The sequence below is a fragment of the Sturnira hondurensis genome, unplaced genomic scaffold, assembly GCF_014824575.4.
Source record: "Sturnira hondurensis isolate 20B ecotype Veracruz unplaced genomic scaffold, ASM1482457v3 Scaffold0021354, whole genome shotgun sequence".
Taxonomy (NCBI): domain Eukaryota; kingdom Metazoa; phylum Chordata; class Mammalia; order Chiroptera; family Phyllostomidae; genus Sturnira; species Sturnira hondurensis.
Genome location: NW_028093985.1, coordinates 4,224,797 through 4,240,185, shown reverse-complemented (window position 1 = coordinate 4,240,185; position 15,389 = coordinate 4,224,797). Strand labels below are relative to the sequence as shown.

The window sequence follows — 15,389 nt, the reverse complement described above, 5'->3', positions numbered from 1 at the left end:
TCATATAGGTAAAAATGCTTTGTGTAATGAATTGAACTAAGAATCTGTTTTACATATAAGCACGATACATGTTCTCCATTTGAATAAACATGTAATTTTCCAGGACCACAATTCTGTATAACCAGGGGGTGGGGAGGACCATGCTCTGCTTATTCTGAACTTTACAGAGTTGGTCTCCATTTTGAAAAATGGAAGCCCCGACAGCGCCCCCGCCTGCTGGGGGATCTCATCTGCAGCTCTCAGTCTGTCGTTATTCTGGGAGGAGGCCCCACTTTCAGCAACTTTATCACATCTCCTAATGGCATCAGGCCTTCGTATTTTCATTTTGAAATATGTGTTTTAATTATGTGCTTTCTTTTTATTTCCCTTTTATATTTATATAAAGGCCTTAGTCTTGTTGTGAAGGTACATATGGAAGTCAGTCTTTTTTCACATAAATTTCATTCTAGACTGGTAAAGAAGCCTTACAAAATGTTATAAAAGGGGGAGAAAGACCTTTGCAGTCTGAGAACCACTACTTTGTAGTGACAATGGTGAGTGAACTTTGGACCGCTCATTCCAGATTCCGAATGAGCTTGGCTGGACCCAAGCCTCGTGGATAAACACACATGCACCTTCTCTCTTCTGGGATCCAGCAGTCTTACCCCCACTGACCTCGAGTGTGATCCTGTTCTTCACCAGGAGCCCAATCTTGATGTCCATCAGGTTCAAGTCTTTCTCCAGCTGCTGGTTGCCCCTTATCTTGGTCACCACTTCTCCCCTTAATCGTGCAACCTCCAGCTCCTCCTGGAAATCTAGGTCACTTTGGTCCAATAGGTGCACAAATTTGCGGATTACTGATAATGGTGGGTTTTCAGAGCCAACTGCAGGGAAAGGAACAGGGACGTTTTAATTAGGCATGCTTGGAAATGTTATCAATAGGAGAGAAACCAGGTCTTTAAATAAAGCATTACCAGAAAAAAATAGCAATGGGATTACTTGGTCTTTGGAATGTATCTTTCTGCTCTATGTAAAATCTGGTCAAGAACACTGGTCATGTAAATAAGTGCAAACCACTGATAATGCCTGGCCTATTTTCTAGTTATCTAACACTCATTTATCAGCCTTGTCTCATGCTGTTTTCCAGGACTCACCCACTGAGAAGATAGTGCCTTATTGATGAGGGACCTGGGAAAGAATGTTAGTGTTTGACCTCGGCTCTGAGAGCCTGTGGCTGAGCCAGATTGCAAGATTTGTGTTCCTGCTGCAGGAAGCAGAAAGTGGTGTCTCTCAGCCCAAAAGACCTTTGGGAAGAAGCAAGAACGAGGGACAGGTGAATTAGAAAAGGTCAATGAAGGGAGAACTAACAGTAAGGCCAAAGAGGAGCCAGTGGAACGACACGTGGAATATATGTTCTGCTTGGCAGAGATACTGAGATCTTAATCGTTGACATTTGGTCCTTGTTCTTCCTGCACGGCCCCAGGGAGGACGCTCAGAGCCTGGGAGACCAGCCTCTGTCACTGAGAGAGGCATCTCTCTGAGTTCTAAAGGGGCTTTTCCTTAGTACCTTGACCATGAATTATGCCTCAATTCCCTGGCATTCTGACTTTTGAAAAAGTGTATTTGTAAGATGTTTAGTGAGATCTACTCTGGGTAAACTGTAAGAATAAACTCTTGACCTTCAGTGATGAATGATTAACTTTGTGATACAAGGATGACTCAAAAGAGCCCTGTCCTCTTGCGTGACCTCAATAACCAGCCTCTCCTTTGCATCTGAGGCCCTAATCAATCTTCCCTTCACTTGCTGTTTGGTTCTGTGGTGTGTTGACACTCAAAGCATCTAAAGAACCCTGGCTGGTGTGGCTCAGTGGATTTAGTGTCGGCCTGTGAACCAAAAGGTCACCAGTTCAGTTCCCAGTCAGGGCACATGCCTGGGTTGCAAGGCCAGGTCCCTGGCTGGGGGCGTGTAGGAGGTAACCAATTGATATATCTCTCACACATTCATGTTTCTCTTTCCTCCTCCCTTCTCCTAAATAATACAAAGAAAAACAAACAAATAAATAAGAAAATTAAAAAAAAAAGAGTTCGATCAACAACACCAACAACAGCACGAACTCAGCATGAACAACCAATTCTAGAGTCATCTGGATTACCATTTTGCCAACTTTGGATGGTCTTTTTTGGAGAAATTACCTTGGATCATGAGACCCTTTGTTTCCTGAACACTGAAGCATATACAAATTAGTTTTCCTCTCATTTTCAGCAAAGATGTTGCTAATGACGTCTCAGAAGCAGCCTGAGCAATGCACTAGAGCTGTTTATGCAGATGAACTGAGAGAGCCTGGGCCATCTCGGGAAGTTCTCTCTTCCTGTTCCTACGGGCTATGCATCTTTTTATGTTCTAATGGGCCAGTTAGAAACAAACTAACATTTTAGCTTTACTGGTTATTATGGTTCAAATGTAATATTTCTCGTATCAACAGTAGACTTTATTGGCATCTTCATACCGCCCTGTGGTATTTTAATTGCAGAAAATCACACACTTCCACAGTCGGCACTGACAGGTGGCCTCGCTATAGTTATAGCAACTCCCATGCTTAGATGCATCAGTGGCTCTCTAGAGGTGATGGGTGAGAGTTGACGATGACCAAGAAAAGTGACCTTTTCAGGTTAAAAAATAGTCTTAGTTTTTTGAAGATGCTGAATTGAGAAACGACAATTTACACTTAAGTTACCATAAAACCACCCTATTGGCAAAGTCCAGAGAAGCTTAGTTGTAACTTACTCACTAACATAGTTTCTGCCTACCTTCTATAAATTAATGTAAAATCATGTAGGTTTTTTAAAATTGGAATTACTTTTGCCTTTGTAATAAAAAATGTAAGTAAATGAAAAGCACCACTGTAAGCATACACAAAAACAAGCTACCTAGAATGAAATCAAAATCAGTCTGTGTTCATTTGGAAAACTTATTCTTAAATTGTCTTTCATGTGAAAAGGCAATGACAAGCCAGTTTTAATGTGGAGGTGCTCTAAGAACAAACCCCCTGCTCAGACTCCTTATAAGAAATCTTAAAGATGTCCACAAACTGAGAGCTGAATCTCATTCACTCGAAGTGGAGAAGTGTGCTCAGTGGGCCGAGCACTGGCCTGTGCACCAAATGGTCACTGGTTCGATTCCCAGTCAGGACATGTGCCTGGGTTGTGGGCCAGGTCCCTGGTGGGGGTGTGTGAGAGGCAATCACACATTGATGTTTCTCTCCCTCTCCCTCCTTCCCCTCCTCTCTCTAAAATATAAATAAATAAAATATAAAAAACAACAACCCAGAAACCCAAAGTGGAGAAGTATGGCATTGAAAGGGTGGCTGCCTGTCCCTGCTCCAGTGCATACTGACTTCTGGAGCCCGGTGGAGGTACCACCCAGTAGATTCTGTGTGCTGGGGGCAGAACTTGGCCGCTAAAGCTTTCGGAGGCTTTGCCTGAACAAGTGCCAGGGAAGATCTTTTTTTGAGCTACCAACTTCACATCCAAATCAGATACACTTTAGACAATCAAGGGTGTGGGCTAAACTATTTACTAGGCACTGCGCTAACAAAATCACTAAACAGTTTTTTACTTTCTCCAAAAAAGCAAAAATGAAAAGCAAGTCAACATAATGGCCAGTTTCATTACTAAGATACTCAAGCAATGATTTTTTTTACCCTCTCAACACTATTTTTGAATGACCTAAATAAAATATTTTTAAAATGTGAGAAGTCCTCATAAATTTATCAGCAAGCTCTTGTCAACTTAATTTAGGCCATGTTCTTAATCTATCACTTATTCTTGCGACAAGTAGAATGTAAAAACCTCAGTGCGTAAAGACTGATCTTCACTATGTAACAAACAATAAGAGTCGCATGTAGAGTTGGGATTGTAAAGAGATAGCACAAAATATGGTGGCTCCTCCTGGGTGATTTTTATTTTATTTTGCTTTTTCAAACTTTCTACAAATCCCTTATTACTAGTCTAAGAAAAAAAAGCATTTTAGAAACCATGCTTACAAGTCCAGAACAAAGTTACAGAAAGGTGTGTGTAGTTACCTTTGGGAGATGAAAACATGGGTCTTTTTCCTTGCTACTCAGATCTGTAAGATTTCTTTCTTTTTTTTTAAAGATTTTATTTATTTATCTTTAGAGGGGAAGGGAAAGAGAGAAGGAGAGAAGTCTCAATGTTTGGTTGCCTCTTGTGAGTCCCCTGCTGGGAACTGGCCTGCAACCCAGGCATGTGCCCTAACTGGGAATCGAACCGCAATCGTGTGGTTCGCAGGCCCGTGCTCAATCCACTGAGCTATGCCATACAGGGCGAGATCTCTAAGATTTCTGATAGACACATGTTTTATTCTTAAAGTGAGGGGGGCAGGGAATCATAGGACAGCTAATAAATTAAACAGCTGAACTGTAAGCTCATCTTCTGGCTAGTTCTTTTGCATTGCATTCTAGATTTTAGCTTAAATTTAATATAAAAATATCAGAATTTATGCCATCCCCATTCCTTTTGAACACAAAATTATATTTACTCCACTCCCCCCTTCCACTTAGACTAGGAAACCTCTTATCCTGTCACCACAGGCGCCCTGTATACAGCTCAGACTCGGGGCTCCTGGACACAGTGGGCACCCTCTGTTCTTGGGGCAGTCTCTGAAGTGACTACGTTGGGAATCGTTTGTCCTTGCCTGGCTCACAAGGGGTCCGTATTTGTTTCTGAACACTCCCACTTACCCAGCGTTTTGTAGTCATCTCTGGCTTTGCTTGCTCTCAATAGTGATTGTATTTTCACAATTTCATTTTTCTGCAAAAGAAATGAGACCAGTCGTGACCTTCCAGAGTCCCACCGATCCCACTGTTCTAGAATTTAGGACTATTTAAGAACTGACAGTATTTAAGAATAGACATAATTTAGAAACGACAGCATTGAAACGGTGGGTTCAATGTTTACTATTCCATTTTTTGGAAGCAAGGGTAAGATAAGTTAGTTAAAAGTATAAACAAGATTGCAAGGGGATTTTTAAGAGATCTAAAAGAAAAGTTTACCGTCAAACTTAGATAATCTGATCTATGTTCACATATCTCTTTAAAGATTCTGAAAAAATCCCTCCGTGGGCTTCTGTTTACATTAGTTAGTAACTAGTAAAACCATACAAGTGACAATGGAAAATACTCCTTCAGGATCTTTTCCGTGCAACATTGCCAGCCCTCAATGGTTTGCTCTCAGCCATTTTTCCTAGCCAGTCCCGACTGGGTGAAGTCTCACTATGCACATGAATTCTGAATAAAAAACGTTGAGTCTCCCAGTGTTATCACCTTGAGTCATAAGACCTATTTTTCCTCCTAGTATTCATTTCCACCATTTCATACAAATCACCCAGTGCTAACATTCAACAAAGCATTCACGCAGTTCATGCTCAGCCGGGACAAAGGTCCACGTGCGCGTCTCTTACGTGATCTCTGAAATACTGCAGTCGCGAAAGGTAATTCCTTCGTGCGGTGGTCATCCGGAACCAGGACTGAATCTAAAAACAAGTTAAATAGGGGAATTGAGGCAGTTACCAAGCAGCTTTATTATCTTTTTATGCAGTCCTTCTAAACATAATTTTGATATTTGATGAAAAGTGGAAACTAGCAGACTGCCCAATAATAAGCATCTAGAGCCCGATTTCCACCTCCTACCGTTTTCCACTGCTTTTTCTCTTAAGGGGTTCAAAACATTTTACACTTCACAATGGGGAAGGTCACGTAGCTCCACCTTCTTTTCTCCCAATAAAAGAAGAGATTATTTATTGGGGTTACTTTTCTTTAATCCCAATAAATAAAAACCAGGAGGACAAGGCATTATGCTGAGCGTTGCAATGGGTCAGGGAATCGGAGTAAGCCCAGGGTTTCCCCCTCAATGTTTCTTAAATGTATCCAATATACTTTAGACCTTCACAAAAAGCAATCTATCAAATGTATAGTTCAAAACTCTGGTTATAATGATGCTCAGGAACTTAGTGAGGATCTGAATAGCATAAAAATGATCCAGTAAGAAATGAAGGATCACTAATTAAAATAAAGAACAATATACAGGGAATCAACAGTAGAGTGGATGATGCCAAGAATTAAATCATTGATTTGGAACAGAAGGAAGCAAAATATAATCAATCCAAACTGCAAGAAGAAAAAAAGAATAAAAAAAAACAGAACAAAAAACAAGGAGTGTAAGGAACCTCTGGGACAACTTTGAGCATACCAACATTTGCATCATGGGAGTGCCAGAAGGAGAAGAAAAATACTATTTGAAAAAATAATGAAAGAAAACTTCCTTAACTGGCTGAAGGAAATAGACATACAAATCCAGAAAGGATTTGATAGATTGCTTTTTTTCTCTGGTGGGACTCAGACCAAGACTTGCTTCTGGCTTCTGGCTTCAAGACTTGCTTCTGGCTTCTCCTTTCCATAGTCTGTTTTTCAGAAGCAAAACTGAACAGAGAAAGAAGTTTAAGTCAAGCACTTGATAAAAAAGGAAAGGATGTTTACCTTCACAATGGAGGGAATGTGATCGATGAATGTTTGCCGCCTGCTGAGATACGCCATCCGCTGTTTGTGTCCCTTCCAGAAAGCCTGTGGAAAATAGTGAGCTGCAGAGTTACTGATGGGCAACAACTTTCCAGTTCATTTTAGAAGGCGCGAGGACAGAGGATATCTCCAGAAGCCGAATGGAGTGCTGTCTGGGACCCTTCCCCCAGGCTCATCTGGACACTGCCTCTGAAAGCGGACATTGAGCGGAGACCACCAGCTCACTGCTGAGGCTTGCCCTGAGCTAGGGAAGCCCAGTTTCCTGTCCAAAAGCTTCATTTTACCAAGCCTGTGGGTGACCAGAAGTAGTAACAAAATGGAGTCTCATTAACAGCTAAAAAAGAATCAATGACATTCAACCTGATAGATGAAAACTGCTGCCTCATATCTATTTATATTTTGACCTCCAGCAAAGTGTTCTTGGGAAGCTTACCTGCGTTCACGCACCTTTCCTTTCCCCCTTGCATAATACAATCACCTTGCGTATTTCCCCCACGTACATTTCAAATCATACTCAACAGTGCTATAATTTTTCCTTCAACTGGCAAAGATAATTTTAAAAATTCAAGAAGAAAAGGAAAATGTATTTATTTCCTATATTTTCACTCTTTTGCGTATTCTTTTTTCCTTCCTGGTGTTCCCAAATTTCATCACTTATCATTTCCGTTTTTGTTTAGAGAATTTTCTTAGCCATTCTCATAGAGCAAGTATGCTGGTGTCAAGTTCTCTTAGTTCTCCCTCATCTGAGAATACCTCGATTTCCCCTTCACTCCTAAAGGGTATCTCTGTCGAATAAAGACTTTATTAATAGCGCTGTCCTTTCAGCACTTGAAAAATGTTGTGATTCTTCCTCCTTGTGCCCACACGTTGTTGTGAGTGATCTGTCATGAGAACTGTTTTCCCCTACAGACAAGCTGCCACTTCTATCTCATCGCTTAAAATGTTTTTTTTCTTTGTCCTTGTTTTCAGGAGTTTGACTGGGACGTGTTTTGTGTACATATCTTCGCGTTTATCCTGTCTGGAATCCGTGCAGCTATTGGGTACATATTCATCCCCAGTTTACGGCTTGCCTCTAGACCCTTCCTTGTTAGAAAACTGTCGGAGGAGTGGGAAAAAAGGCATGGCAGGGCGACTCCAAGTTCGACGGCTTCTTCTTCAATCCTGCCGCCTTGGCTGAGGTGGAGGACGCAGGCTCCAAATGATTCTTCCTGTCCTTCCCCAGCCGGGGTCCTGATGTCAGATGGATTTGGCACAGTGGGCTCCTCAGAATCTCCGCCAGCTGCCACACGGCCCTGTGCCCCGAGCCTGGATTGCTTAGGGGGTCATCCAAGTCGTGTCCTATCAGCTGAAGCTCTGAATTTTGTACAAAATTAGAGCCTTAGCAGCAGGGTAGATGATTCTACTTTTTGCTTCTATTCACTTCCTATGTGCTTTGCCTACCATTTGTTTAAAGAAAAAATAAACTGGAAAACTAACTGAAAAAAAAAATCCTTGACTATCAGGTTAAGAGAAGAAATTTCTTTAAAAAAATTAATCATTTCTGCCTTCTAACATCTTAAGTTTTGACAAATTCACATATTGGAGCACCTATGGCATGCAAGGCACTAGAATATGAAAGTTTTAAAAATGCCCTTTCTACCCTGAATGATATTACAGTTAGGTGGGGGAAGAATATAAGTACGCAAATGATCACACAAGAGAGGCTCTTCAAGTTAAAAACTTTCAATTTAGGACATTTCCTAGTTATTGGTCAAAGCAAAAACTGATCACACTCAGCCCATCAATTACAGTATATCACTTTGGATGCAACAAGAAGGAGAAACACACGCGTTTGGGAGCCAGCTGGTGGTGGCTGGCCGAGGTTGCAGGGGCTGCAGAGGAGAAACGGGGAAACCTGGCTAGGCCTCTCTGGCCAACCTGCAAGTCCTGACCGGCCAGGAACGCAAGCACAGGAACAACTCACAACCACGAAGCTGAACCGCGAATTTTCGTGCAGACCCAAATGAAGAGTGACAGGTCACACAAGAGACAGGACATTCCTGGAGATAGTACATCGATTTCATTAGCTCTTCTGTTCTTTCAGACACCACTTGACACCCGCTAACGACTAAGAAAAATCAGTTCACAAAGAACCCAAGTCGTAAAGTAGGCGACACAGGGAGATCCAACTTTTTAGAGAAACATGACTTCCAGTCTGATCTGAGGTTTTCTCTGGCTCCGACTAGATTGGTGGCAGGGGACCTGTGGGATTCACATGCCCCTGACTACTCTCTAGAAGACCGGGGGTGAAAAATCATTCACATCCTTCCCATCTCATAGCCTTAACAAAGAGGACTTGGGGGTGGATTAAGGAAAAAGTCTGTAGTCAGATTTGTTTCTTAGAATGCTGGTAGTGGACTGTCCTACTATCAAATAAAACACTTCTTAGGGGATATGACCGTTCGCTGCAAGTAGTGGTAGGTGAGTCACATACCTGTATTTTGACCACATGCTCTTCCTGTTCATACAAAAATGATTTCCTAGCTTCATACTCTTTCCTAAGGAGGGGTCCTGAGCTTGTCGCTTGAAAGTGAAGAAGCAAATCTTCGGAAGCAGACCACATCTTCTCACGAATGTAACCTGCTGTGATTTCCTCAACAATGTCCTGGCAAGAGACATTTCTCATGGTTACACTTCACACATCAGGTGAAAGAAGTACATAGAATAGCTTCTGGGAATTTTACGTTTCAGAAAATGATATGAACAGCTCTTTCTGGCTTGGTTTAAAAACAGATTTGAACAGAGCAGGGGGATGAACTGGCTTGGCTTCCTTCTAGCGACATGATTTTGGAATCCTCTAAACGTTGTGTTGAGTTGGAATGAGAAAGTGGATGAATGATCGCACATTTGGAGGCAGAGATGTACGGAAGACGCTGGTCTTTGCCAGGCATGAGGCCTGAGCTCCATGAGAGTATAAAAGGGACAAGGATGATTACAGCAGGAATATACACCATCTCCTTTCTCCCTTGAGCTGCCAAAAAAAAAAAAAAAAACAGGCTGCAGTGCCCATGAGGTTCTCTGCTGCCTTTCTTGCCCAGGACAGAGAAGGCAGACTCCTGCAATGACTTGAGAATAACTCAAAGTTGGGGGAAAATAAAAGACTTAGAGCAGAATAAAAGGGGGTGGGGAGAAAAGACAAGCCCTATCTCGGGTGGATAGGGAAAATGTAGATGGACGAGAAAAAAGGACGAAGGGGGATCGTGAGAAGTCTGTATGTGGACTGTGAACTGGCTTTACTTTTATGTTCTTTGAGAGACACAAGCAAAGACTGGACTCACTTCTATGGATGACGCCTCTTCCTCAAGTGTGACTGAAATTGATGGATGGCTAATTTTTAAAAATTGAAAGTGAGATCATATAAAAGATGCATGAATGCATTTAAGAGAATACATGTATAATCACCGAATAAAATCAATTGTTTTAGATTGTTTTAAAAAAAGACATTTATTTTACAGTGTAGGCCCTCTCCTTTTCAATAATTCTAATGAACTGATGTTCACTTTCACAGGGTCAGACCCAGGGCATCTCTGGATGCCACGTGTGCAACTTTTGGCTCTGAATTTTAACCCTCCAATGCTGGTCCTTCATGGCTTGATACATAGTTTCACTTACAGCATATGGTTTTTCAATATTGCCCACAATTTTATTTCTCAACAAAGTAGCACCAGTAATTCATCGCCACAGTGTTATTTTCCTATAAATTGTGGGAACTCTGAACATTTCAAATTAGTTAATAAACTAGGTTCTTCACCATCTTCTTGTCAGCCAGGATTTCTGGTGGCCTTGTCAGTTCCAGGCCACAGTCCTTCCTCCGAGTTTTGGGAAACACAGCACTGCTGACTCCGCCCACAACACGCTACACTGCAATCTCTTTGATGCTGGTGACTGAGTAATGAGGTGAGATCCACCTTTGTGAGTTGTACTTTTTTTTTTTCCAGAAATTAAACTCAGTAATTCTTGGTATTTTCTCTTTGAATATAGGACAATGCCTGGATCAAATAGCAATTTCACATCTTTTGGGTCCAACTTTTGGTCTCAAGTCCAAAGTAATCTCGGTGAACATTCATTCAAGATCATTTGCCCCTGGGAAGCATTACCCGGTTTTTAAGGGATCTACAGATCTGTGTGGTAGGCTGAGAGGGGGAAAGAGTAAGACTTTTAAATACTGAACACCAAGGAATCATCACTAATTGAGCTTTTGGGTTGAGGAACCCCTGAAGAGTGATTTCCTACTAGCTGCAAAAACTTTCTCCCCTGCTGTTTGATGTTGTTATTGCTAACATGGAAAAACTCTGAAAGTTAGGAACCACGAAGCACGGCCAACTGCGGTCCATGTCCGGCCTTCAAATAAATCAATCAGTTCCTCCCATCACTTCCATGATTCAAAAACAAAAACAATCACCCTTATCTTTATCTAGTAGAGTTTTTCACCAAATGGCAACCTCCTACCTCAATTTCTTTTCCCATGAGCCACGATTCTTTGCACAAGTAAGATTCTGGTGTGACCCAGGAGCTCTCTTGTGAATCAATATTGTAGTAGTAATCATATTTCTCCTGCAGGGTGAGTTTGAGCCATGGGCCTTCCGCAGACACTAAAGAAAAAAATGTGTTACATTCTAGAGAGGAGCACGGAATGCATCAGCATCAAAGTTGTTTCTTCGATATGTAAAACAGTCTAGTGACGATGTTTCTCACCAAGCATTCGGATAGTCTGGGTTAAAATCATTACCAACGACTCACTGAAATAGAACGGATGCTACGTGTTTGCTGGCAGCTCCCTGCTAAGCCAATCCGATGAAGGACGAGAGACTGCTGTCTGAGGCTGGCTTTGGCTCCCAAGCTTCTCATGAGGGTCATGGGAGTCACGAATGGCCAACGGGAAGGATAAAGGAACAAGGAATGTAGACAGAGGAGACAGATGAGCAAGAATCCCCTTGACTTAGAAAGCCTTCCCACAACTTTTCTCAGAAGTGACCTACAAGGACTGCAACCCATTATTTAAGCAAGGCCGAGGCTGTGCATGAGACCAAAACAGAAATGACTCATCTGTACTGACAGCCTTATCTGAGGTACAAACTGCCATATGCAACCAGTAAGGTCACAAAGCAGGGAGAAGGAAAATTCTGGTTCCTCGGACTCAACCTGCTGTACGAAACCACACAAAAGGAGGGGAAAACGATGGAAGGACTTAATGGGGGGTCGGGGCGGACTGGAAAAATAGCTATGGTGGTCGTGGCTTAAATTGGTGAAGAAAAATGTTTCCTTTTCACTAATCCATGGGCTATACTTCCTGTTTAGAAATCTGTTTATTTACTTGAACAGTCCTGCTTCCTGTCCCAGATCAGGGAGCTAAACACAACAAAAATAAAAATTAAAAAGCTCTGACCTAGACCAAGGTAAGCCTACTGCTGCCAAGTGAGCATTATAGTAACTGACTTTATAGGTAAGTCAAAGTTCATGTGAATTTTGATCATAAGTTCACATATAACATTTAAATGAATTCAAATAATGAAGGAGAGGTAACTTTAAGGCCCTTTATTACAAGACAATTCCTTATTTGGTTTTAAGTGGCCCTCAACTGCTATATTTGTCAGTGCCTAGGAAGGGAGATGTATCTTTTTTCAGACGGGCAGTCAGAGAGCTGTTCATCTGTTCAGAACTGTAGGTGTCCTAGCAAATATAGTGCACAAATTAGGGTGATCACAAGGAATCATTTTTTTTTTCAGTTACCAACAGTTGTCAGATTCACAAATGCTTTCAGAAGACCCCTCTAAGGCAGCTCTCTCACTGGGAAGGAAAGAAGGTGAAGGGAAGTGGGGAAAAACCAGATATCTTCCCTTATTTGCCTAAGAATCGAGAAGTAAAGAGGTCTTGTTTGGCATTAGAAGGCTTTATTCGGGTGAGGAAGTCAGTGGATAATAGGAAAAGAGACTTGCTGTCGCTTTCCAGCCCAGGGTGGATCTGCAGTCAGAGGAGAGGCTGAGGAGGATGCCTTTGGCCCAGAGCCCAAGTATTTTTATTAAAAAATGTAGTTATTTTTTACTTAGAGGAAAGACTAATTATGGACTTTTGAGAAAACCATAAGAGAGAAAGATTTCAGTTAGTTAAGAGGTGCTAAGCATTCTAAAAGGAGGCATACTTTCTAGATGCCTTGAAGACAAAATTAAACCCCTGTATAAGAGCTAGACTGAGCCATTAGGGGTCTGTGACCCACCTAAGAGTGGACATTTCAGTTTGGAAAAGATCGACATCCTGGAACCAGAGGTGAGAGAGATAAGACTCATCCTACTCACCCTTCCCCCCAAAACAATGTTCATAACTTTATATGCAGTTGAAAGTCAGGGCTTACTTGCTCAGAAAGCATCTTTTCTTTCTTCTAGAACAGGGGTTGACAAACTTTTTCTATAAAGGGCCAGAGAGTAAATACTTACAGCTTTGTGGGTTCTAGGTTTCTGATATAACCACTCAACTCTGCCACTGTGACACAAGGGCAGCCACAGACAGTAGGTAAATTAATGAGCCACAGACATTAGGTAAATCAATGAGCCACAGACAGTAGGTAAATCAATGAGCCACAGACAGTAGGTAAATCAATGAGTGTGGCCAATTCCAACGAAACTGGATGGACAGAAACAGGTGGCGGCTCAAGGAACCCACTAAAAACTTACTAGAATAAATGAGTTCAGCGAGGTTGCAGACTACAAGATCAAAATGCAAAAATCATCTGTATGAAAATGTGTCCATGCAAAAACTTGTACACAAATGTTCACAGGAGCATTATTCAAAAATAGCCAAAAGTTGGGGGGTGGGGTTCAAATTTCACAAACTGATGAGTGGATAAACAAAATGGGGCACATCCGTGCAATGGAATATTATCAGCCACAAAAAGGAATGAAGAACTGATATATGTTACGACATGGATAAACTTGGAAAATGTTATGCTAAGTGAAAGAAACCAGACAGTATGTTCTATTTATATGAAACACCCAGAACAGGCAAAACCATAAGACAAAATTTAAATTAGTGGTTGTCTGGGGCTGAGGGTGGAGGGTGAAGAACTACAGCTAATGGGGATTTCGTCTGGTGTAATAAAAACATTCTGGAATTAACTAGCGGTCTTGGCTATACAAAATCACTGAATTAAAAACCTCTGAGTTGCACACCGTAAAACAGTATGAAAATTATACTGCAATTTAAAAAATCATTGTATTTCCACATATTAGCAATAAGCAACTCCAAAATGAAATTAAACAACATTTATAGCAGCGTCAAAAATAATTAAACATACAGGAATAAATTTAACAAAAGAAGTGCAAGCCGTATGCATGAAAACTACAAAACAATGTTGAAAGATTTAAAGACCTAATTAAAAGGGAAGATACTGCATGTACATGGGTCAGAAGACTTAATATTGTTAAGATGGTAATACTCCTCAACCTGATCTACAGATTCAACACAATCCCTAACAAAGTCGCAGCTGTCCTTTAAAAAGAACAGGGTTTTCTTGTTGTGTTTTTAAAAAATATGAATCTCAGCTATCTCCAAGGTTTTTGAACTAGATGGATACCTGGGGATATTTTGATTCCATTCAACAAAACATAGCACACAGGGAGGAGTAGGCAAGTTTAAGGGAAAGAAGCTAAACTATTTCTGGGCCAGGATGGATTTGAAATTGTGATGGATCACCTCTAAGAACTCAACCCTTGAATTACTATTGTTTTGCATTTCTTTCCCATGAAGGATGAGGCAGGGGACACTGTGCTAACTCCTGATGAAGAAACGTTGAAAAGAGGAGAGGGCCTCAAAGGCGATGAGGTGCCACGAGAGAGTAGCCAAGAGCCCTCCTCATATTTCATTAACAGAAAATTTGCTGAATTGGGGGGTATAATCTCCAAGTTGGAAGCACATCAAACTTTAAAAAGTCATAAGGTACTACTGAACAGAGACCTTTGGTTGAAATAAAATCATTTTCTTCTCAAGTTCCACTTCTAAGGCCATATACTGTCCCAGCAGTTTCCTGAAGGTGAAAAGCTCTCTGTACATGAGCCACACGGAGGTGCAAATGAACACCAGCCTTGAGTCAGGAGACACCCAGGTCCTTGTGACAAGGACATAAAGGATGCTCGGTAAAAGTCTACTAAAGAAATACTAGATTAGCTTGGTCAGGAACTCATCTGCTCCGGTTTGTCATTTTCTCCTCCTGTCCAAAATGTTATGAATGTGAATTTCTAAATCTGAAAAATGAGTATGAAACTCATAATCTCAAAGATACTTCTCAGAGCTAACATTTCATGACCTTCCATTGAAATGAACAGGCAGAAATATTTGCCAAGGTTATTGAGCTAATCTTTAGACACTGATTCACTGCACTTTATTCCATATTTTCAAAATTACTTCTTATCCTGGTCTAAAAATTGTACAATCAAACATCATTTGTTTCCAAAAAGGTAGAGAAAAATATGAGAGTAAAATCAGTTCGTATCACTGGAGGAATGGGTCAACAAGCAAGACCTATGTAAAACAAGGTTTCCTTAAACATGGTATTTTCTCAAGTCTATGATACTATCTATGCATAGCCACCAACTTTTATCACAGCTTTCTAAAACACACCCAAAAAGAGAAATAGCTAACTAATTTCCTTTGCTATAGAGAATAAAAATCATTTTAGTATGTCAATTTGAAAGCAATATTTGTGTTAAAATTAAGAAAATACAATAGCACAGAAACTCTCATATTCAAAATAGTATTTAGCTTGTGCTAAGTGACAGAAACGCTTAC

At 41.0% G+C, this 15,389-nt stretch overlaps 1 protein-coding gene across 3 annotated transcripts in view; it reads right to left on the bottom strand.

Moving 5' to 3' along the window:
• Nucleotides 1–15,389, bottom strand: part of IQGAP2 (IQ motif containing GTPase activating protein 2) — a 277,347-nt gene that overhangs the window by 43,021 nt on the left and 218,937 nt on the right. For 2 of the 3 annotated variants that reach the window (XM_037032366.1, XM_037032367.1), the window contains exons 16-21: nt 11,061–11,203; nt 9,046–9,216; nt 6,534–6,617; nt 5,459–5,530; nt 4,740–4,809; nt 655–863 (exon numbers count right to left, since the gene is read on the bottom strand). In XM_037032366.1, the coding sequence (XP_036888261.1) occupies nt 655–863; nt 4,740–4,809; nt 5,459–5,530; nt 6,534–6,617; nt 9,046–9,216; nt 11,061–11,203 (749 nt within the window). The remainder of the gene's footprint in view (nt 1–654; nt 864–4,739; nt 4,810–5,458; nt 5,531–6,533; nt 6,618–9,045; nt 9,217–11,060; nt 11,204–15,389) is intronic. The other variant, XM_037032369.1, reaches the window with a different exon arrangement.